General features: G+C 48.4%; 1 protein-coding gene across 2 annotated transcripts; it reads right to left on the bottom strand.

Annotated features, from left to right (window-relative positions):
* Positions 1–23,993, bottom strand: PRAG1 (PEAK1 related, kinase-activating pseudokinase 1). Of its 2 annotated transcripts, none has more exons than XM_064652217.1 (6): positions 23,912–23,993; positions 21,021–21,411; positions 17,818–19,649; positions 8,784–8,941; positions 4,823–5,556; positions 1–1,371 (listed from the first exon to the last, which is right to left on the bottom strand). In XM_064652217.1, exons 2-6 carry the CDS (start codon positions 21,375–21,377, stop codon positions 334–336), a joined length of 4,119 nt encoding a protein of 1,372 aa, XP_064508287.1. In that variant the 5' UTR covers positions 21,378–21,411; positions 23,912–23,993; the 3' UTR covers positions 1–333. The 2 variants fall into 2 exon arrangements, with proteins under 2 accessions (XP_064508287.1, XP_064508286.1); XM_064652216.1 differs by lacking the exon at positions 23,912–23,993 and adding an exon at positions 22,388–23,717.

Raw genomic sequence — 23,993 nt, 5'->3', positions numbered from 1 at the left:
TTGAGCTCATTAGAAACATGCACACACGCAGGCAGGGGTTTATTAGTCCACATTTAACATACCAGAAAAAAACCCCAAAACAAATAACAACAACAACGAAAACCCCAAAACAGAAAATGCCCCAAAATTGGGGTAGGTTCCCAGTTTTGCCTGCTTGCAAACTAACAGTGCTGAGGATACTAAACGTGTCTGGTGCACTCTGACTGGAGTGCAGGGCAGGAGGTGAACATGCATTTGCTGCTGAGATTCCAACCTCTCACATATAAAGGGGCTGTGTACCTTTATCTGCAAGGCAACCAGGAGCCCTCAGCTGCCTCCAAGACACATCCAAGGTCAGAGCAGCTGCAGCAGTTTTAATGTGTGTAAGAGGGAGGCCGGCTCAGCAGATGCCAAGTACTGGCAGCACAGCCAGTCCTCCAGTTCAATGCTCCTCTCTGTGTCCACGGCCCTCTCTGCAAACTTCATCATGAGCAGGGCACGCTTCATGTCCACCCAGTTCTGAAGCACCTGGCGGAGGGTTTCCTCATGGCTGAGGGGCTGCTCCATGAGGTCTTTTCGGGGTCCCCAAAGCAGACACTGCAGCATCCGCTTGGCCTCGGTGATCCGCACACGCTTGATGGGGTCTGCTTCCAGTAGCAGGTGGGCCAGCTGCTGGAGTCCCCGGGAGTAGATGGACAAGCTGGGTAGAGCAGGGAGGTCCTCAGGGCTGTACTCCTGCTCCCTGAGGTGCACCTTCTCCTCAAAAGGGTTGGGCTGGTGCAGCAGTTCGTAGATGAGAATACCAGTCTGAAACTCATCAAATTTCTTGTACTGAGAAGCTGATACAATTTCTGGGGCCAGCCGGGCCTGACTCTTCTTCAATTTGGAGTCTCCAGTTCCAGTCTTCTGTTTAGCTTTCAAAAAATTGCTGATGATGAGGCGGGGTAAGTGTTTGTCGTCTTTGGCTTTTACATAGCTCATGGGAGGCTTGCAGGGAACAAGCAGGAGGTTCTCCAGGCATAGGTCACGATGGATGATGCCATGCTCTTTGAGATGCTCCAGGCCATTGCAGAGCTGGAGGAGCAAGAAGCAAACGCGACGTTCATAGAGCTCAGGTTTGGCTTGGTGCAACATCACTGAGTCCCTCACAAAGTCGGCAGTGGTCTGGCTCGGCACCTCGCGGGTAATGACCACCACACAGTCATGCTCACTGGCAGTGCGGGACGGATAGAGGCCATCCCCAGGCATGCTTTTCCCCACATCTGAGGCCAGCAACATGCTGGAGGGGACAGAGGCCACGAAATGACCACAGTCCTGCTGGATGTTGAAGTGGACTGGCACAGCAGGGCTGCAGTACGAAGCAGCCACCTTTGACTCTTGGGTTTTACAAATCTGTGAGGAGAGACCAAAGGAAAAGTCTCATCAACCAGTGACAGAGACAGGGCAGAGACTGGAAGCTGAGAGGTGGGTTCCTACACTGTGATTTGCAGATGCTAAGACAACGGGAGAAGCAAAATGCACATCAGTCCCTTAAGTACTTTAAACTATCTCCTGGCTTGAAGATTGTTCTCGTCCTGCAACACCCCAATGTTAGCAACCAGATGTCTGTGTCACATTTCTGAGCCTGCTTCCTTTGCCAGGTAGTGCCCAGTAATTACAGGAAAGGAGGATGGTAGCCCTCCCGTGAATAACTTCTGAAGATTTTATTTCATTGCCAATAGAAGCAACACAGCTTTCACATCATGGATGTCATTGAGATAAACTACTGCAACCCAGAAGACACACTGCAGAGAGAAAAGCAAAGCCTATGGCAGAAACGTGCCACCTCCATCTCTGGAGATGGTAAACACTTGCCTGGATAAGGCCCCGTGCAACGTGACGTGTCTACGAGCATAGTGCTGTTTGGAGTGAGGGGTGGACAGAGACCTCCAGCACTTTCTTCCCATCTAATTCTTCCCTGGTCCTAAGCCCTGGAGCCACTTTCACATCCTCCTCAACCATTCCACTTCCTTGTGTCAACAACTATTCTCAACCCCATGATCAACAGCTAAGGGAAACCAGCAACAAGCTGCACTCATCAACACAGGGAAAAAAAAACCACCAAAGAGAAAATGGGTGCTAACAACAGGCCTAGAAATAAGTGAGAGTGCAGCAAACTCTAGGGGAAAAAAGCATTTTATAATCTAGATTTTTTTAAACCCACATGACTTCTATTTTCGTTTTGTTCTGTATTTTAGCTTTACAACTGCATTAGAGACTAAACAAACTCAAACCCAGGTTTATTAGAGGAGTATCCATTAGCTTATGCGACCTTCTGGCATTTCTATTATACACTATTTTTCCCCCTTTATTTAGTGATGTATTTATATCTCATCCACAGGAATCAGCAACAGGCTGAAACTCAGCATAAAAGGTTTCAAACCCCGGAGCATGCCACTGCCAGTCACAGCGTGCGTGCAAAATTGGAGGAGAAATCAATTTTGCCTCCGAGTTAAAATATGCACAAGAATAGAGTGGAGCTGGATAAATGGGGGCTGCTTTTGTTCTCCTCTAGCAAGGGTTTGAATCTAGGCATTTGCAGGTAATTCACTCAGATGAGACAATACTGTGAAGACCAGGCATTTCAAATCCCTATTGTCCTCTCTTTTCTAAACAAAAATACCCTGCCGTGGCTGCATGCTTATTTTGTGGAAAGACAAGCTTCGGAGAGCTAGGCAAACTGCAGATTAACGAAGCGGGACCCAGGAGGATGCAGAGGATCCCCAAATGCAGAGCAGACCTTCCAGCCCTCTGGCGAACAAACCTGCTTGTTCCTCTCCGCAAAGGAAAGACGTGTAAGGCATAGGAAAAGGGAAGAAACTCCTGGCAAGAGAGGAGTCTCTGGAAGAATAACTGAAGCCAAACGAATACAGGGAGATCTTCCCCATCCAGCCATTCTTCGTGACTTTGGCTGCACCAGAGCCATCCTCCATGCTGAAAGTTCCAAGTAGGAGCCTGGGGCTGGCTCAGTCATGCATCTCTAAGTGGAGAAAGAAGCCAAGGCATGGAGCATATCTTGGCTTAATTCCTCTAAAGCCATTTCACATAACCCTGGCTTCTTCAAATCATTTTATACATAGCCATGTCTGCCTTTGCACAGCTCAGACTCTGGCTCCTGCTCCTCAGCAGGCTCCTTGGCTTGGGATCCTCTGCCCATTTTGAACTCTCCAAGTCTGATTTTGTCCTAGGTCTGTGATCTCTTTCTTGTCAAAAAATCTATACCAGAAGCCAGGAGGGGCAGCTAGGAATCATCCAGTTGCAATGTTTCACAATCATTCATTCCCTATTTTGGCCACCAAAAGGATGGTGGCACTCGGGAATATTGCAGGAACTGTATCCCTGCACATGGCTAAACACAAACAAAACATCACTATGCTGGCACAGAGTATGGCCTTGTTGGAGTGGTTTTGGCTTTGTTAAGATGCTCTGCAGTGTACCAAGGGCACAGAGTAAGCCTACATCACAGGCAGGGACACAAGGGCAGTCCTGCAAAGAGTTTGAAATGTGCTGTTTCTGCCTTGGCAAGAACTCACGCACTACAGCCATAGAGCTGAGCCACTGAACTCCACCTAACGTGGCAGGCAAAAGCAGAGGTATGCACGTGCCACAGGAACCACAGATTGAAAAGGCACACAACAGTTCACTATGCAGTTCTGAGGCTTCAGGAGGAAAGTTGCAATGGATTTAGGTATAACATACAAGAAAAGCTGCAGCTTGGAGTGCTGGACTAGGGGTTTTGGTACAAGATCTCATCTAACTCCACTCTGGTTACCTACAGCCCCCCTGTTGGGGTGACAGCTTTAAAGCTGTCACTTAACTAAAACATCCCCTTAGGGTTCATAATGATGGAAACAATTCAGCAGAGATTTTTTTTTTTTTTCCTTCCTTAATCCATCTCCGACTGCTTTTTGGGGAATTACTATAGGTTTTGAAAACAAGCTGAAGAATAAGCAGCAATGAGATGTCCCTAGTGTTGAGTCAGAATGGAAATTAAAATTTCTGTATTCAAGTAGTAACATGGATCAAGAATAAAAAAAATCTGCAGGATGTCCATGGAACAGGTTGGATAAGCTAATTTATCCCGGTTTCAAAGAGCTGAACTATTGCACCTCAAGTTTCCATTTCAAACATGTATTCCTTAGAGTTACAGGAAAATATTTCAGACCTGACCTTAAACAGCATGTCTGGGTCAGCCCTGCATTGTTTAATTGGCATCTGCAATATCTCATCGCCTGCAGTTTCAGGATCATATAAGCACTCACATGGTTTCTGGGTCAGACCTTCCACTTAAAAGGCAGGCAGAAGCAAAAATGCTGTCTTTTGAACAGCCTTTCATCAGCTTGTGTCATCAGAGGCAAATGCCTTGGAGTTTAGAACAGAGTATTTGCACAAAGATATTTTTAGAGAGAAACTGGTTGGGTTTCAGGCCCTTTTAGCAATAAGCATCTGACTGGCATTTGTTACAATGAAACCTACTTTTCCAAATTAACCTTTGCCAGTGGTAGGGGAAAAGTGGCAATTTTGGAAGTGGTTTTGCTTGCCAAACTTCACCTGTGAGAAATACAAGCAGAGAAAACAGGCCATTGTGTGCCAGTGGTGCTTTTCAAAGGTGTACTGCAAAGTCTGCTTCTCACTCTTTCACTCAAATCCATACACCAAAAAGGGGGAAAAATAAGCTTGAAGGTTCAGTCCCAGCTCAGCTACTATGGACTTCCATTCAGCCTTGGACCCTGCAGCTCTCTGCCTTATCCTCCCAGACCAGACGATGGAGGTAAGCCTGGATACCTCCTGGGTGTGCACTTACCTTCACAGCGTAGGTAGTAGAAGGGTCCTTGGAACAAGTGGCACAGTAATATATTGCATCCCCTGAATCACAACAGGGCTTGTTGCACGTCAGCTTGAAGAGTGACCAGTTGTTCTCACTGAAGTGCAGCTCGTTCTTCTGCTCCCGCATGAAGCAATCCTCACATTTGGCAACCAGGCGGCGCAAGGACTCAGCGTACAGGGCCCCCAGCTTGGTGTACACTCCCTCCTTGCTGTCGATGTTGCTCAGGAGGTTGTGGAGGCTGGAGGCCGATGACACCTGGCTGGACACACTGAGCTGCGAGGAGGAAAGGGACTGGAGGTTTCTGCTGGGGACACAAGCCCCTGTGCTCTTACCACTGGTTGAGCCCCAATAGCTGTTTCCTTTGGAGCCTTTCTCCAGGGACTCGGAGGAGGAGAAGGCGCCAGGGCGGCCCCCCAGGCTGGCTGGGTGGATGAAGGGAGGCTCTTCTCGGAGGCAGACATTGCTCTCGGAGTGGCTGACATTCAGCCTGGGGCTGGCAGCACCGGCTGCTTTGCCTGAAGATGCCTGTCCCCCAAAAAAGCCATCTGGAGAGGACACCGTTCTGATCACTGTCTTCTTCTGGGGCAGAGGGGGCGGGCAGCTGGGGGCAGAGGAGGGACCATCCTCACTGGAGACAGGAAGGAAAGGGACAGGGGGAAACACTTGGTTCTCAGCTGGAGGGGGCGAGTGGTTCAGCTCAGACGAATGCCCTAGGAGACAGCAACACACAAGAAGACGCCATGAGCGGCTCTTGCAGGCAGGAAGCACAGGTCCTTCTCCATATCCCTGACATCCCCAGGGCCCTGGCTGGAAACACAGCAGCAAGCCAGGTTACATCTGAACCCAGTGCCCAGTCCTCAACTATTCACAACTGCAAAGTTTCACTGAAGGGGTTAGGGATTTAATCCAGCTTAATACAGCAGGTTTGCAAAGCAGGCTGCAACCAGCCATCTAGAAATGCACTTACCCACCCCCGAAACCACTCCCCTATGAACTGCATATACAGTAGTAAAAAGGTAGTAGAGGGTAAATATTTAAGCTGTGATGTCATCCACAGGGAGGTAGGAATGAAGCACTCTACACAAGGACAACCTTTTAAACACAGCCTGTTTCACCTGGGAGCTGCCACCCAGTGCTTCAGCAGCACGGCATGATAAGGACAGAGTGACTCATGCTACACAGCTCCAGCCCTCTGGCTGTTCCAGGGCAGCCCAAGAAGTATATTGAACCTTTCTCCCTGCTTCACACAGGGTAAGGGTCACTGAGCAAGGTGTGGGATTTTGGCAATTTCCACCCTCCTGCAAAAATCTGGCCTCCGCCCCTGCCTGTCTCCCAGCTTATTGCCAGACCTCCTTGCTCAGAGTGCAGGCTGGCCCCACTACATAACAATAAACCCCAAGCAGTTCCACATGCCATCTGCACATGGATTGGGTTGGGATGGTCGGCTCATTTCGAGCAGCAGCAGCAGCTACTTTCCTGCCTGGGCCAGACTGGAGACAGGTAATACAATTACATGCCACGGAAAAAGTGGAACATTAAAAAAAGGGAAAAAAAGTGATTTGACATAGAAATAAAGAGCAGTAATTTCAGTTCATGGAGACAGAATACATGAGGAGTGGAGGGGAAATTAAAAGAAGAGATACAATAATTTAAGAGACTTTTTCTATGCCGCTTCAATAACAAGTGGGACTATTGATAAACTTGAGCTCTCCTAACAACTTGCATGCAAGTGTAGACCTTGAAAGGTGCATGATGGGGTTTAGCTCCAAGCAAGCTTAGCAGATTTCTTTCTTTAAATCCAACTTCTAAAGCTGTAGAGTGGTAAAAAACCATCCTTCCTCCTCACAAAGCTGCTGGTAAGGATTCAGCTGCCAGGAGGCACTTCCCCACAGTGACTTTCTGGCTGCTCCACAGGAACGCCCTGGGGTAGTTTCACGTCAGTCTGAAGCAGGCACTTGTCTCCCTCACAACCCAAGTGACTCACCAACAATCACGCACAACCTCCAAGTGCAGGGGCTCAGATTCCTGAGTTTACAGCCTGTTCTGGGGTGTCACTTGCAGGGTCAAAGCCATACCAGCTGGGTCACAGCAGGAATCCCTGTTAGCTGCTCACCACCTGAGACCACATGAGGTGAGGGCATGTCCCCTAGTTCTCCGCTACCAGAGTGGATGCTGGCATGATCTGGCCCTGTCCCTCCTCACCAGAGTTTGGTAGCACAATGTCAGTTTTCATTTTTCCCCTCCACTGCCAAGGGTGCCTGTATGGCACTGCCAAGGCATCTCCTGTAATGCACCCCATCACAGCAACATCATTGAGAGATATCTCAGGAATGAGCAGCACTGATTTTGGCTTCTGTAGAAGATGAGTTTCCCATGCAAGGCAGTTTCAGCCCCCCATTTCTGACAATACGCTCAGAAACAGCTCTGTAGGAAATGTGAATCAGCACATCTCTTTTGCCCCAGTTCTTGGATGCTGAACTCTGACTCCTGTTGGACCCTTGCCCCAGATGTCTGCCTACATTGCAAACCCAGCTGCCCAGCAAGCGACTGCTCTCCAGTTTCAGCTGAGAAGCATGTGGCCCAACAGTTGAGATGCACGCCTCAAGCTTTAATAAAAACCCAGACATCTGCATCACACCGTAACAGGTCCACAGGAAAGATTCCCTCCATTAAAACACTGTAAAAAGCCGCAGGCAGGGATCATTCAGCATGGCACCTCTTTCCACTTCTATTCAAGGGGCTTTGACAGAGCATGCAGCCAAGAAAAATTCTTCAGCAAGCAGCCCAGAGCAGCTCAACAGAGGCATCTCTGCCAGGACATGCAGCTGAATCCCTGTTTCATGAGACAAGATTTACTTGCAAGAGTTTTAGGGAACAAACATCAGCACTGGAATCTTTCGCAACCAGTCCACATGCCAAGCCCACAGATGCCAAACTGCCCTTAACTTTTTTTTTTATGTGCTGCTGGGCTCTGCCCCAAGCAGAGAGTAATGAATTAAACCCTTTCACAACATTCCTAACACTGCTCTGCACCTTCAGCATAGAGTCCTTCTGCATGGCAAGGGCTTAAAAGATCCCCTCCACTTCATATTTTAACATCTGACAACATAGCCAATTAATTTGAGCTCACCTCAGTGATTGACTGCATAGCTTCATGCTTGCATCAGCAAAAAAATTGCATTTGAGTATTAATTTAAAAACTCATCTTTCCCATGATGGGTTTAAACAGTTGCTTCTGTTAGCGGAGGCAGAAAAATCCTCTTGTCCCCATCATTTTTGACAGCAAAATGCTTCTGTGCCCAGCAAGTAAAGATCCAACACATGTGAGTTTTTCTTACCCCTGTACAATTTCCTGGCATGGTTTTACTCTGAGACTCCAAGTTAGCAGCGGAAAAATGGAGTTTCCAGAGCTCTGGCTCTTAATTTTATTGCTGCACATTGTTGCTCTTGGAAAGACAGAACTTCCACTACACGAAGGTTGCTTTTGCTAAGGAAATACTTTCTGAGCTGCTGAACATGTTAGTGCATGTCTAAATTATGCACTGATGAAAAAAGTGACTTCATAGTAAGTATTTTTTAATCTCAGTTAAACGAGTGCAGGCAGATTTTTTCCCCTTCAAGAAATAACTGGGAACACAATGAGCGGGAGAGATCACCTCTAGTACAAGACTCCTTCTGGTACTCCTCAAAGCTGTGGAGGACTTTCTATGTCAGTACTACTTGTGATCTTGTGAAATGTATGAAGCATAAGAAGGATAAGGACAATCACTTTCAGATGGAGGTTTTATCCAGACAAGAGGAAAGCTACAAGGTGAAAGATGAAGGGTTGTCGCGGGAACTAGGGGATCAGACCCTCATGATCCCCGCTCTGAGGATGCTGCCCTAGCAGTGGGCCTCAGGTACAAAGCTACCTCTCCCATACCCAGTGGTCACTTACTCCCATCACTCCCGGTCTGTGTGTCGGAGTCAAGGCTGTCGCTGGAGCCAGCTGTGAAGCTGACGTGGACGCTCTGGAAAGGTGGGCTGAGGCTCTCAGCAGAGCTGTTGCTGACCCTCTCCAACTCAGTGTTACTTGGGTTCATTTTCAGAGTGTGCCTAGAGAGAGCAAAAGAGAACAGTCAGGAGAAAGATGGCAAAAGATACCCTGCATGCACTTGTGCATGGAGACTCAAGCTGAGAGCAGTGTTAGCTTGGCCTCTGCCTATCCACACACTGTGCAGCTTTTTAACATGCCAGAGCACCTCATTCCTGTGCATTTTTCTTCTTCCTCCAGCACCTGGGGAATTGTATCCCACTGACTCTGGGCAGGTTATAGGCTTACAGTCCCCATGCCAGCCTCCTAGAACAAACTGGCTGCGCTTGACCAGAAAAGGGAAGCCAATAAGCCAAGAGCATTCAGCCCCAGCTTGCACCTCCTTTGCCTAGCACGTGTGTGGTCCTTGAACACATCGCATTTTGGCCACTGCCACTGGGAAGTGGGGAGCCACTAGTGTTTGCCTTCAATAAAGTTCTCATGAGAAGGGAGTAGCATCACTCCTCCCGTTTTACAGAAGGCAGGTCGAAGCTGGGTGTCTGAGCCCAATTCCTTCGTGACGGAGGGACAAGTAGAAGAGTCATCCATCCCTGGCTGCTGTCGTCTCAAACAGTGCATCACAGTAATAACTGGCACCTTAACAAAAGAAGCAGCAACTCTGCAGAAAACATGATTCTGCCAAAATCAGAACCTACCATGCAGTTTTTAATGTAAGACCTACAGTTTTCCATGCAGCTTCCACCTTAAAAAAATTAAATAAGCCAAGCATAAACTGGGCTTATAACCTGCCAGGTCATAGTTTAAGTGATAAGTTCAGGCAAGCAGGACTTTTTGCTAAGATAAAACCATTTCCCCTGCATTTTGTTCATTTTTTCTGCATTGATAAACAACAGAAACTGTTGAAATAGGCAGCAGAGCAGACCATAAACACTCCTAGCTTTGGTACTGTTCAGACTCTGTCAGCCAGCAAACAAAGGTTATCGGTACACATTTTTTAAGTAAAACTGCCAATCCGCTGATAAAATTCAACACATTGATTAAGAACATAAAGGGGTTAGTGGCAGACTGGGACAGAAGTAAAAGGATTTCCACCAGCTATCTTGCTGGAAGGTATCCCGCCTTTCCTAATCAGACGGCTGAATAGCTGCTGAGAAAGACAAACAAAAGACATACACAACGACTTTCTTGTGGCACCCTGTTCACATGCATGGGATCCCTCCTCGTCCAAAACCCCCAAGCACAGCAGATGCTATGAGAGATTTTCATTTAAAGATTGAGAAATGTTTTGTTCCCAATCCAGACAAAGCACTTACTCTCGTGTCCACACCACCACATGGAGAGCAGAGTGTATGAGAAGCCCGGAAGAAACTTCTGCCAGACTTCCTCATTTGCCTGAGCAGCCTTGGTCTAAAAATACTCAGAGGCTGATGAAAATAAGGCTCTAAAAACCACTTCAGGTATAACCCCAGCAGAGACACTGGTCTTGCACCAGTGATTTACCACGGCAAGCCTCTTGGGGATGATTTACAAAACTTCACAATGTATCACATAAGACACAGTTTAAAAAACGAGAGGGAAGGAGAGAGAAAGAGAAAGGTTGAGGATTTTAGGTCTGTTACAACTAATGCTGTTGAAAGCAACCAACTGCACTTAAATACTTTTTTTTTCTTTTACTATAACGTTATAAGTTTCTCCTATAATTTCCTCACACATTTAATTTTAGTAATTTGGGTGGAAAAAACACAAGGGCGCACACCCATGCGGGTGCACTGTCTGACCTGGCAAGAATCAAAGACGCATTTGAATCCATAAGAGAAGAAGATTTTACAAGAGAGCTGGTCTTGATCTGCACAGATGTTTTCTAACACAATCCTCCCCCCAGACCCGCAGAAAAGTTGGTGCATTTCTGCTCCTTTCCCATCACTAAACACAAATTCACAGAGCTGCCTTACCATTCCCGCACTCAGAGAGAGATGGGACTTTGCTCGGCGCGGACCAAGGTCCACCGCGCACAGCCACACCTATTCCTCCAAGCAACCTGGGTGCAACGCAGCGTCTGCCAGACCCGTGCTGGCTGCTGCCTTTGCTGAGCTCAATGTTGCGGTGAAATCAGTCGCACAGCAAGCCCTGTTTCCTCTCCGTACCGCCGTGACTTATGTAAAATGCAGTTCCTGAATAGGCGCACCGAAATAGAAATTGTTTGCCGCTTAAACGACATCCTGCTCTTGTTTCAGATGTTACAGCCTGGCCAGCTAATACCTCCTGGAAATACCTCTGCTTTACATCTCCCTCTTTTCCTAGGAGCTGCTTGAAGCCCAGGCTGCAGCCTTCACAGATCAAAACACTGCCCACTATACCAAAGAATTACTGAAAACACTTGCTAGGGTCAAACTCTCCCATTTCAGTAAAATTCCAACCCAAGAGCTGATCAGCTCATCACTGTGGCAGCCTGTGAGATCCTGATTTACAGCTAACCTGAACTTCCCCTGCTTTGCTAGTGTTCCTTCCACCACATGTGAGTGCAAGGTCAGAGTGTCTGTTCTCCATCGTGCCCTTTTTACCAAAAGATATTGGAAATAAAGAGTATCAACCCATGTTAAATCTGAAGAAAACATTAGAATTTCCATCCCCTCCACCCCTGTCACTGCCTTGCAAACATCTGTGGGCTACACTCCCCTTCAGAAAGATGTAACAGTGGTTAATTTATATCCGTTTCAGAAATGCCTGCTCAGCAACTTCAAGAGCAGCACCAGAGCCTTCTTCATGCTTCTGTGCATAAAGAACAGGTCACAAGAGTCAGCCTTCCCAATCTAATAACCTCAAAACAAACGATTTCACAGATTTCCATCTCTCCAAATTATTCTGGTGGCTTTAAATACACTTCAATTACTCAACACCCTCCATGCAACACACTGGCATATTCAGGCAACTTTTCCTGTTCACTACTCCCCAGTTTTCCCATCATAAACAATTTCATCCAGCTGACTTTCCACAGTCCTGCCTAAAACAAGTCAAGATTGAAAAGAGCGATCTTGTAAAAAACCAAACCAAACCAAAAAACCCTAAACCCCAGAGTCTGGAGTTCTATAGTATTAAAAAGGGATCCGGCTCATTTCCCATGTCCCCCATTGCATCTCTGGCTAGGGCATGCTTTGTCTTTCCCACAACTCACATTCAAGCAGTAGCCATGTGTTAAATCTCACATTTCTTCACAAATCGGGGTCCCACCTGATGTTGCTGCAGGACTCCAGCATCACCAGCTGCATGCCTTGCACTTCTCAGAGTGGAGATGGGCACCAAAGCATGGCTGCCCTAACCATGGCAGACACACATGCCTTGGGATATTGCTCCAGGAACCTCTGGACTCTAGACATACCTTCAGCTTGAATTTCCTGCCTGAGATTTGACATGCAGATCTGGTTGCCTTCCACAAGTGGAAGGGGCAGGAGGTTTTGAGAGTGGGAGAAGGCCACTCAGGCATAACAGCTGCAAGGCTCCCGCTTGCTCCTTTCCAGCAGCCATCACACATGCAGCCTGTTGGCGGCATTGGAAGATGCCGCGAGGTATGTCTCTCTCGAAGCAGAGACCTGATCACAAGGAGTGCTGGCTCTGCAATCCCATCACAGGAGTCTCCCAGCCTTTCTGTGCTGGCAGGAGTCACCCCTTCTCAGCACAGACAACAGGATTTGCACAGATAACAGAGATGCTGAGCTTTATAAATCATGTGACAGTGTAACAGAGAGAGGAGAGCAGAGAACACGCACAAATCACCACAAACCAATCTGCAGTCCAGGAGATGTTTGGTGATAATGTCAAGACGACATTCCCTCCCAGAATAAAATAATGGAACTAATGCACAGAAGAGAGAAAAGCCAGACTGCATTACAGCATCAAACATAACATATGGCCGGGCATAATTATTACACAAGAGGAAGCACCATTGTACCATGTGCTTGTCTATCATGAAATATGAATAATTATATCTTCCTCCTCTCTCCATTGCTGTTTCTTCCAGCATCTTTCCCTGGAAGCAGAGGGAAATTAAAACCCAGCATACAGGAGCTTATAACATTTGAAGCTTAGATTTGTACTTATCCTTCTGCTACCAGCTGGCAAACGTGGAGAAACCAAAACTGAGGTAAGGGAAAGACAGGATTTCGAAACACTCCTAGCTCTGTTTAGAGGGGTACACCACTTCTCCCTGTACCAAAGGAGTTTTATGTAGAGCAGGTTAAGTCGAAACTAGGATTTGGAGCCTGGAGATGCATAGGAAATTTCAGACGGGGTGCAGAATTAAGATGGTAGATGGGTCAAAATTTAAATCACTGCATACTCTGATGTGGTGAAGATAACAAATCTCATTTCAATTTCCAACTCTGCACTTTTTTAAGTAGTGAGACAGGAAACACACAGAAGAGTGAACAATTTTCATTTTAAAAGAAACAAACTCTCCTAAAAGATTGGCTGATAAATCACAACCTTTTAAAGACGATTCACTGGCAGAAGCAGCATGAGAAATTCCTGATTAGTTTCAGACAAAAACCACCAGGGGAATCCAAAAGGTGTATCCCCTCTCTGTCCTGGAGCATAATTCTCTCTCCTGCTTGAGCCATACTCTCCCTTCTTATTTTTATTTACTTATGTAATTATTAATTGTGTACTTAAATCGCTGCCATCCAGAGTTTCTTATTTATTTATTATAATTTGTTACATTAATAATAATAAATCTGGCTTGTCCTAGGTCAAACAGTAAGTACCTGCTATCATCCGTCATCACAGAGAAAAGGATCAAAATTTGGGACCCTTGCAACTTCCAGCTGCATTTGTAATTGCCACAGCGGCTCCATGATGCCAGTATGCTTTTGTCACTGGGCTACACTCTGACACTGAGCTTCAAAGAGAAACAGGTGCCTCAGGAATGGCAAGAAAAGAGGAATACTCTGCCTCGGGTACAGTGCTGCTCTGTCATAGACTGATTGCTGGCAAGGAACACACAGCACAGTCCCACCAGCTAGCACTGCCTCCTCAGTGAGGAGCAAACCTGGCTCTATTCCTGGTGATCCAGTTCCCAACACCTGTCTCTTCTCCTGGTGATCCAATTCCCAACACTGTAACATTCTTGTGTTCTGTTCCCTCTGGCAATAAGCAATGGCAGCAGCACTGTAACATGCAATCTTGGCACACCGCAAGCTCTTTTGTCCTGGCTGCTTTCAGCAATGACAGGTGTTGGGAAGTGCTGTGCTACACACCTTTGTTACCTCAAGCAAGTGCATTCAGCAAATTTCAGAAGCGCTCTGCAGCACTGCCTTTTGAAGGTGGTGTTAATTATGATGAAAACAGTTCAAGAGGCAACAGCTCGAGATGCAAAGCAGCATCACCGTTTTCTTTCTTTAAGAGGCACATGAAATAAATTAACCATCAAGGTTTTTCAGGCTAGAAGAAACTACAATAATCATTTAGCCTGATCTTCTGCATAAGAGAGGCATAAATTTCAGCAAAGATTCATTCCTTGTGCCAAGAAACTGAAGGCCACGCTAGAGCATTTCACACCAAAGAACCTTTAAATCTTCATTGAACATACACGTCCTGGGGATCCTAGTTTCCCTAGTGAGCCCTTTCCTTAGCCAACTACCTTCCCAGCTTTTGGAAGAGGACCAGCCACCACCTTCCCTTTCCAATCTCTTCCCTCTTGTAATTAAAACTCATTTGCCATTGTGTTTCAGAGGAAGCAAACATTAAATATCTATAATCTTTCATACAAGACGATTGTATGAAGAAACAGTTGCAAGAGATCCAGAATAGCTTTATACAGGATGAAACAGGCATAAATTCATTATTTTCCTTTTCTGTGCCAACTTTTAAACCCCTCTAAAATTGCTCCTTCTGCCATCCTCAGAGACAGCTTCCTCCAAAACCAGAGTTTCCTCAGTGTCTGGCAGGAATTTACCCTGTAAAAACTTTTTTCCCTATTAATTGTTAGAGCCAAGATGAACAAAACAAAATCTACAGACTTGTTTTTTCTTTCTCTGCTTTATAACTAGTTCAAACACACATGCAAGTTTTCTTTAAAGTAAGTAATTAAATTTAAATAGGAAATTCAGACAGACTCCATTTTCCAGCATGAAATCAAATATCTTGCTGCAGCTTGAGGTCTAGAACGAAAAAGGATGGTTACACGCCCTTCCTGCAGCTGAGATGAACCCTGATTTGCTAAGCCCCCAGCCCAAAGCCTGTGCCACAACCAGATCTATGCTGGCTTCAGCTCTATCCATCCACCAAAGAAATCTTTGCAGCTGTGTCACCAGGGAACATCTCATGCTGAGGCGCTCAGTCTCTGTGAGGTACTACGGAAGCATAACAGAAGGACCAGTGGTTCTTCCACTAGGGACAAACACCTGTCCACAGATTGGCCAGCACTAGGAGAGTATGGAGTCACCTTTGTGACTCTCCTTCTTCAGGCATTTGGCTGCAACCTGGAAGGAAGGGAGGAGATGTTCCTCCAGCACCAGGTCAGAGCCATGTCATAGCCCAAAGTTGCAAGCAAGGACTGCCCCAGGTAACACAATCCTGCTATGGTGACTTTACCAGCTGTGCAGGCAGCTATCCCCCCCACCGCCCTGGGTCCTGCGTTGACACGCTCAGAGAACCCACGCTGGAGACGAAAACAAGAGCACACTCGAAGCAAGCAAACAAAGCAACCATCCAGGTTTGCCCAGCTTGCGAAACCTGCCTCTGATCAGATCACTCCTCAGGGCTGAGAAGCCGCTGAGCTGGGGTTTGGTAGCCAGAGGGAGGGATATGCTTTTGTAAGTAAAGCGCCCCACGGCTCAGCCAAAGGCATCAAGGCCCTTAGGCAGCAAATACCTGTAGCACAACATGCCCTACAGCCACAGGGGATAACCAGCACCTACCTCAACCACCTGGCAGGGTTTTTGACTCTGCCAGCATTTTTGGCTCTGCCAGAGATCCTAGTCACAGATGTCACATGTTCCCCAACCTCAGTCTCCCTGCCTGCTTTCACACAGGCTTTCTAGCATACAGATGCTTTCAGGATGACTCAAAAGCAACTGTTACAATTGGCACAGCCTGATCACACCAGGAGCAGGAAATAGCCTCTCCAAGGAGCAGAAAATGCTCCACGCCCCTCAGGATGGATTGTCATAACACCACAAGGAGGGTAACAGCAGGGCATGCTCCTGGCTTGGAGCAAAGCTGGTCCAAGTTACCCAGCCAAGGAGACACCCTGACACAGCAAGGAGCCCCCTGCCTCCTCCCAGCACTCGTGAAGGCAGAAAGGAGATTCCAAGCACTGCCAGGGAAGCATCCCTGCCCCCAGTACAGACAAAGGGCTCTACATGATTGCTCCTCCATAAGCAGGAGCTCCCAGCACAGCGAGTGGAAGATACTGCTATTTGAGTGCCTGCACCCTTCTGGCCTGCACGGTCACCTCTGTCTGCTCTGCAGGGAAAGGAATCAGGTTCTAGAGGACTTTCAGAAGGCAACTCGGTGATCACTGCTCAACAGCATCTTAAATGATCACTGCTCAACAGCATCTTATCTTCTCCACTGGGGCTCAACAACACCTCATGTGGCAAATACAACACAGGCTGCTAGGAGACACCAAGTGGCATCTGTGTGCTCACTTGCTTGCAGACCTTTCCTTTCCTCTGACTCCAGCCAGCATGCAGCACCATAGCAGGAAGCCCAGCATTAAGAACTAAAGCCATTTGTTCATCTCTTCCCTTTCCTTAAGAAAACTCACTTGTCCACCCATTAGTCAATTTAAAACACTAGTTCCCTGGGCTAGCCAACCCCAAAACACATGGAAAATTCACAGTCTCAACCTGGAGATTATGATATCTACACAGAAGCATGACAATAGACCCCAAGAGTAAGCTCTCCAAACACCCATCCCTTCTTCTCCTGACTTTTAAATCAAGAAGCCAGAGTCAAATCCATTGTGCAATGCACAATTTCAGGTAACAAAATTGACACACACAATAAAGCAAATACAGGATATCTGCAGAAGGTGAAAGTATCCCTCTCCAGTATGCTCAGACAACCTAATTCATGGACAGCAAATAAAATTTTCTTCCCCCATTACATCTTTTTTTTCTCCCTTTTTTTTTTGTGATACACACAGCTGCAGATACTGAATGCACACAAAGTATTATAAGCCTGGTTTTTTGGTTTTTTTGGGTTTTTTTAATTGCTTAGCAAAGCTAGTTCCTTCCCAGATGGACAGAACTCCCTCATTCACATTTGTTTTCTGGGGCCTGCTGTTGCCCTGCCGGCAAACCTGACTTCCAGGAGAGTGGTGAGCAGAAGGCTGCCTGAAGACAGGTGGCTCCCACACAGAATAAGTCCATGTTGGGCAAGCTCCAATTACCTGCTTGCAGGCAAGGAGCCCTCTTTGTGAAATTGCAGGTTCCAGAGTTCACATCAAAAGCAAAAAGACATTAGAGCCGAACTAAAAATGTGGCTTTTGGAGGCCCTGGTTATTAGCATTAAGATAAGTTGCCCAGTTCCACCTACAAAAGGAGACTGCAACACCACATTTTCTATCCTATTTGACATGAGGGAGCTGCGCCAAGACAGAATGAAGCTGACCTGGGAAACACCAGCCCGCCCAGGCACATATCTTATTTTCACTTGAATATTGGGACTCAAGGCCATACCTTGCAGCCCTGAAGGGCTTTTACAAGTGCACATGACATTCAAACCAAGACTTTGAAAGATCAGACAGCTCTTCAGAGTAAAAAGATATATAGCTTTTCAGCTGTGCAGTCACCTCCCATGCTCCTGAAAGCCCATCTTCAAACAGAAAGGGAAGAAAAAAAGAACAGGAAGCACCTCCTAGTCAATGAACCCCTGCAGCAAACACCCCAATTGCAAATGGTTAATAAGACCACCACATGCACACTCACGGGGGCTGTACCTGGACTGCTTTTTTGGCGGCGGCGGCGGTGGTGCAAACTCCATACTATTACTCTTGTCTTTAGGGAAATCAAAGGAGAAAGAAGATGATTTGGTGATCCCAGCCTGGCTGTCCAGCATCAGGCCATCATCCACAAGGTCGGTACCAGCTTTTCCATTCTCAGCTCCTACTGCCCATGGGTGAGTTAAGAGCTCCTGCTCCTCTTCCTGCTCCTCCTCCTCCTCTATTCGGCACTGCTTGGTCCATGTTGGGGTGTAGTATTTCTGCCTCCTGTCACAGGATGAGCCTGCCAGGCCTCTACTGGACTCTTCCACAGAGACCCCATTCACATGAGTGCACGGAGAAGGGGATGCCCCAAAGGCACCTGTACCAGTGCAGCTCCTCGGCAGCAGCTGAACACCAGCCCCATCGTGGCTGTTGTCATCACCAAACCTTGCCACATGGGAGCTCACTGGCAGCACACAGTTCCCCCCACTTCCTGGCTGGCTGTTTTTGGACATCTTTGGGGGAATGGCTGGACTGTCACTAAGTGAGGTCTTGGCAGGAGCTCCCAGATGAAATCTTGGACTGTTTTCACTTCCAGATGCTTGAAAAATCTGTCCAGGCTCAATGGCAGGTGATGACGTCCCAAAATCGGGGTGGGAAGTGGGGCTGATACACGGCCACTGAACTCCTACTGCTGAGTCGGGGCTGCTGAGGAATATTGTCTTGTGATCATCCTCAGTGTGCGCTGTCATTACAGTTATCTTTGCTGCCACCTGGCCAGTGGAGTCCTGATATTCCTTCTCACCCCCCAAAGCCCAGCCACCATCCCTCCATGACCCATCAGCTTGCTCCTTCACAGTGCCGTGGGCCAGCTTCTCTGCTTTTGCCTGCCCACTGACAGCCTTCAGCTGTGCCTTCCTCCTCTTGGTGCTCTCGGCATAGATTGGATCACCGCAGGCTGGCTCGGTGAGGCGAGGGCGCTGCGGCTCCACCAGAGCCTGTTGAGGGGTGCCCGAACCCTCAGTCTGAGGACCTCCAGTGACAGAGGGCTCCACAGGGAGAGGCGAGCCCTCATCCTCCCGGGACAAAGCAAAGGCAGTTGCCCTGCTGCTCCCTGTGCTCTCAGGGAGGGCGGCAGGCTCAGCGTGGAGAGACAGCTTTTTCCTCTCTGAACACAGGGCATAGGGGAGAGGATCACCATGGTCTTTTGTGATACAGAAGGCCACATTCACAGCTCTGCGCTCCTCTTCGCTGAACTTGACTGCCCGACCACTTGGCCTAGGAATCTCGGGAGCATCCCGCTGCTTCCATCCGCAGGGAGTGTGACTCTCCTCGCAGCGTGCAGCCTTCCCCTCTGTGCAACACGACTCCCATGAGACGGGGTGCTCTCTGTGGCAGTTTGTGATTGAACAGTACTCGCCCCCTTCGCTTTCAAAGCCAGAGGAGATGCGACCACAGTCACCCTCTGAAAGGAGCACGGCTCCTTCTCTGGCTTGGGAAGAAGGGTTTCTGCTGGAATTAGTGGTGCTTCTGTCCCCCAGTGCAGATGGATTAGGGCAGGGGGCCCGATGAGGCAGGGCAAACTTGTCTTTGGCTCTGTCCTCCTGCTTGCCCACCTCACCCACAAGTACCAGGCTGTGGATGGAAACATTTCTCTCCACTCGACTTTCCAGGCTGCGCAGACCCACCATGGAGTAGCTAGGAGGACAGCAAGACAAGCAGTCACTGGGCAGGTTGTGAAGGAAGGGCTTTCTCACACCACCGTTGCCAAAATTGTCAAGGCAGATCCGCTCTGCATCTCCTGATTTCAGAAGGAGCTGCTTGCCAGAAACCACGCCCCAGCTGACCTGCACAGATCAAAGAGACAAGTGCACTGTCAGGATGTGCATATGCAAAATGAAAGAGAAATAAAATAAAGAAACCAACACAAAACTAAAACTGCAAAAACTGAAGTCCACCTCCACTGAACAGTCCTCTGGCATTCACCATCCATTTTGCTGTGCTCATCCCACCAATAACTTCCACAAACATTTCCTACTAAAATTACACTTGTCATATTTCCTGGACCATTTGCAATCCTTGCATTTCTAACAATGGCAATGCAGTGGAATAAGGCATTCTTCTTTCTCTTTCCGTGGGTTTGCTGCCAGAAATGTGTCCAACCTGTCATCCTGTCTGTGAATCACCGTGCAATTAAAGATTCAGAGAGGGAAGGAGTATTTGCACCTCTCTCTGCTTATTTTCATTTCACTTCACACTGCTCCAGAGTGTGTGACTCTGGAACACAGACACAGATTATCACAGGTTATCCTTGGCTATGCTCAGCAGTAGGGAGTGAGGAGCAGGCAGGGTATCTGAAATCTCTTCATCAGAGGGAGATCTATCCTGATTGCCAAGGGAGAAGCAGGAGAGGCAGAGTAACACATGCCTATGAAGCGACCCCCATTCCAGGATGGCCAAACCTGCTCCCACAGCACAAAACTCAGCCTGAGGCCAAATCTGCATGTACAGATCAAACCCCATTGATGATGGCAGCTTGCACTCTTGTGCCCTTTACCCCTAAAACAGAAGAAAGGAATAGCAACAGGAGGCTAAGGAAAGAGCCGGTGAGCCCTGACTCTCCTCTGGGGCAAGAGCAGATAGGAGTACACCTATGCCACAGGCAGAGGGACAGCAGACCATGCTTCACTCTGCATGGCTGGGGCAGTGCTGGTATCAGCTGGTCAGGGCGAGGAGTGCACCACCCATCTTGATTGCAACTCAAACCACAGGGCTTGCCAGTCTGCAAGCAGGGAGCAGTGCTACACCCAGAGGGCATTACTGCTCTGGCAAAGGTTGGGAGCCCAAGGAGTAGGAAGGTGGGGCACTTCCTTCCTCACCCACAAAGACCATGGATCCAGGTAGCACTGACTGCAACCAGGCGAGACATCTTTTCCGTAAATCTTCCCAGGAAAATAACTTTAACCCGCATCCTCATTTAAAATCCGGAAATTCCTAAAGAAACAATGTAATTTTAAGCACCTTTGCGCATGACTTGAGAGCAAAAGCTCATTCAGCTTCATCCAAAGATACTTTGAGAAGGCAATATACGGCTTAAAAACCTGAGTCAAGACCAGAAGGAAAAACAAAGAGAAGGAAACGATTTTAACAGCTATTCCTAGCACTCCTGAGAAAAGGTAAGTAACGGGAAGTCATGCTTTGACTGGATTAATCATTACCTGTGACAGATCTGCATTCATATTCACATCCGCCCACGCGTCAGAAACATCCGAGTTTATCATCGTTGGCTTCACAGCAATTGTTGGCTTTGAGAAAGGGGAAGTATTTACACCGTCATCGTCAAACGCGAGGCTCTCAGGCTTGGTCCTAACTCCATTCGGGAGCACGCCACAAGCTCCCGTGTCTGGGGTTGTTTGCAGCAGATGGGAACTCTTTGGGTTGAAGCAGTTCTTGCAGGAGCCTGGCTTCCAAACGTGTTCCACAAAGTCACTGCACGCAGACATCTTCAAATCCTCGTGGGTCAGACTGAGAGCCCACTGCGTCTTCTGCACTGTCCTCTGCTGCTCATTTTGCATTTGCTCCCGAGCCACTCAAAGTTCACCTGGTTATCTGGAAAAGCACAACACTGTTTGATCAGTTTGATTATAGTCCCAAGTGGGAAGATTTTTAATAGGACAGGTGATAATTAATCTTACTCTGCCTTCATCACAAAGGTGTATTGTTTACAAGACTTTTTTCACAGCTCAGCTAAAGCCCACACAATCACTTAAAAAGCCTCAACTTCTAAGCATAGCTCTGTAATGGAGAAGACATCAAGCAAGCAGCATTCCTATGTGATTTAATTCCCTGTTTAATGAGCATGTATAACCAGCCTCATGCAAGGTTTAGATCAAGGGTAAAGAAAAGGAGTCTTGGAAATAGCTGTTCACAGCCACACAAGCAGAGCAAGGCAGGAAAAATTCCTTCTCCAAAGTGGCATCCTCTCTGGAAAATAAAAAGGCCTAGAGGACCAGCATCAGCAACTGTGTAACCAAGGGGACCCGGCAACAACCTTCCTTCACCCAAAAGCGCCACTGTGGTTACTGCCATGGTACACAAAGGCTTCTCTCCCACCCAGTGCAACAGAGAAAGGCAATCAGCGGGGCTGGGGCTGGCACTGATTTGAGCAAGTGTCTGGCAGAAAGCTCTTATCTGGTTTGCCAAGAGCCACAAATAACAGTGTCAGCTTGCTGAAATGATTCATTGTCTTCAAGGGGAGAAACGTTTTGCTCTTGGATTACTTACAGACAAGGATTCCTTCCCATCTTCCTTCCCCAGGAGGAAATGCCCCAGGAACAAGACATTCCTTCCTGCATTCCTCTGCCCCCCCCCCTCCCCTTCTGGCCAGGTCTGATTGCACTCAGCCAATAGCTACCTGGAACTAACAACTTTGGAGATACTTCAGAGGAGGACTCCCACAAAGCTCAATGGATTAGGGAAGAGAAGATCAGAGAATGCAACTTGATGAGAAAAAATTGCAGACAGCTGCTATGGATGTCAGGGCACACAACGTGCCCCCACGTGGCTCCACAGAGTCCTTACTCACCTAACCAACTTTAGGTCATCATCTCCTGGCCAGCTGACCCCCAGGCAAACCAAGGCTCCTTCCTCAAGGACCTACAAGTGAACAAGCACTTCTGTACCCCAATCCCAAAGGCACATGAGCAAAATTTACCAGCCTGATCCTTCAGCACTTCCTCCACACAGGCATACTGGAACCCCAGCAGAGCTATGGACACCTTTGCAGTTGCATGCACCCCTAAACCAGCTTGCACTTCAGTAAAAACTCTTGCCTCTGGGCTCAGAGATGCCCTGGCCAGCCTCTTCAACAGCCACTGCACTGTATGGCATAAAGAAAGACAACTAATAAGAGCCTAGGTGGGACAAAGAGAAAGGGGGGGAGAGCCACTGACCCACATGCATCACCTGAATTCAAATGCCACCTTTAAGAAGGGTGTCTTTGATCAGGTAAAGCATTAGTCTCTGCAGACTCCTTCTGTCTGGCAGGCCAATAAATTAGGATCTGTTTCTTGAAAAAGCTGAAAAAAGACGAATATCAGTAGGATTCACAAGTCAGATTGCAGTATGTCTCTCTTTTTAGGGAAGAGACTGTTTTAGACAGCTTTTTCCATGGACTTCACAGAGTCTGAATAAATCAAAGAACAGCAAATCACTCTCAAGCATATTCCAACACTTTCAACGAGATTAACAATATTTGCAGGGAAAACATCTTTTTAAAAATATTCTATTCTTTGCATCCTTTTAGATCGAGCACTGAGTGTCCGGCATCACCCAAAGTTGAACAAGTGTCCTGATGAGATAGAAAAAAAGAAAAATCAAAGGGAGGGAAGCAGCACCGGAGCCACGAAAAACTCTTCACTTCTGATTTAATATTCGGCGCTGCGAACTTAAAACCCGGGGTTTCCCTCTCTGCCGCTCGACCAGCCGTCATTTCTCGCTGCCCACACCCCGGGCAGGCGGCCCGGTGTCCTCGTGCCGGCTCCGCACCCGCGACCCAGCCGCACCAAGCCACGCGGCGCCCCGTGGGGAAAGCCCTCGGGATCTGCCGGGAGAAGGGGATCGAAAGCCAGGACTTGGGGCTGCCTCCGGGCAAGCCGAAAGCCGGGACCTGGGTCTGAGGCATCCCCGGAGCCCCCGCGCCTCTCGGGACACCGGCAAGCACCCGATATAGCGGCTACCTGTTCTCTAGGACAGAGGGATGCCAGGCTGCGGCACGACGATGCTTCGGCGCAAAAAAAGCCCCGAACCCCCAGCCCAAGCAGCTCTGTCTGCCAGACAGTTCCTCCGGGGCGCCTGACGTCCACCGGGACCGAGGAAAGTTTATCGGGCAGGGCCCCTCCAGGGGCTCCTGGCGGTGCCGGTCGAGACCGGAGCGCGCCCCGGGCCGGCTGCAGCCCCCTGCCCCCCGCTCCCCGCCCGCATGCTCGGTGGGCACCGGCACAGCCCCGCCGCCCCGGCCCCGAGCGGCGGCGCCGGGACCCCTCCCAGCCCGTCTTTGTCCCGGGAGGCGGAGGCCCGGTGCCTGCCCCGGCAGCAGCTCCTCGCTCACCAGCCTCCCGCGGCCGCGCTCGGCTCCGCGCTGCGCCCGCGCGGCCGCCGCCGCCGGGCGAGTGGCGAGCGGGTCCCCGCGT

Source organism: Pseudopipra pipra, chromosome 4 (assembly GCF_036250125.1).
Source record: "Pseudopipra pipra isolate bDixPip1 chromosome 4, bDixPip1.hap1, whole genome shotgun sequence".
NCBI lineage: Eukaryota > Metazoa > Chordata > Aves > Passeriformes > Pipridae > Pseudopipra > Pseudopipra pipra.
This window is presented reverse-complemented; position numbering and strand designations above follow the sequence as displayed.

What these genes read in the sequence shown, in the direction of transcription:
- PRAG1 (XM_064652217.1), bottom strand. Translation starts at nt 21,377, where the DNA reads ATGCAAAATGAGCAGCAGAGGACAGTGCAGAAGACGCAGTGGGCTCTC. An exon ending in TGAATGCAGATCTGTCACAG is followed by an intron (nt 19,650 to 21,020) that starts GTAATGATTAAT and finishes TGATCTGTGCAG; the next exon opens with GTCAGCTGGGGCGTGGTTTC. An exon ending in CCGCCAAAAAAGCAGTCCAG is followed by an intron (nt 8,942 to 17,817) that starts GTACAGCCCCCG and finishes TGCTCTCTCTAG; the next exon opens with GCACACTCTGAAAATGAACC.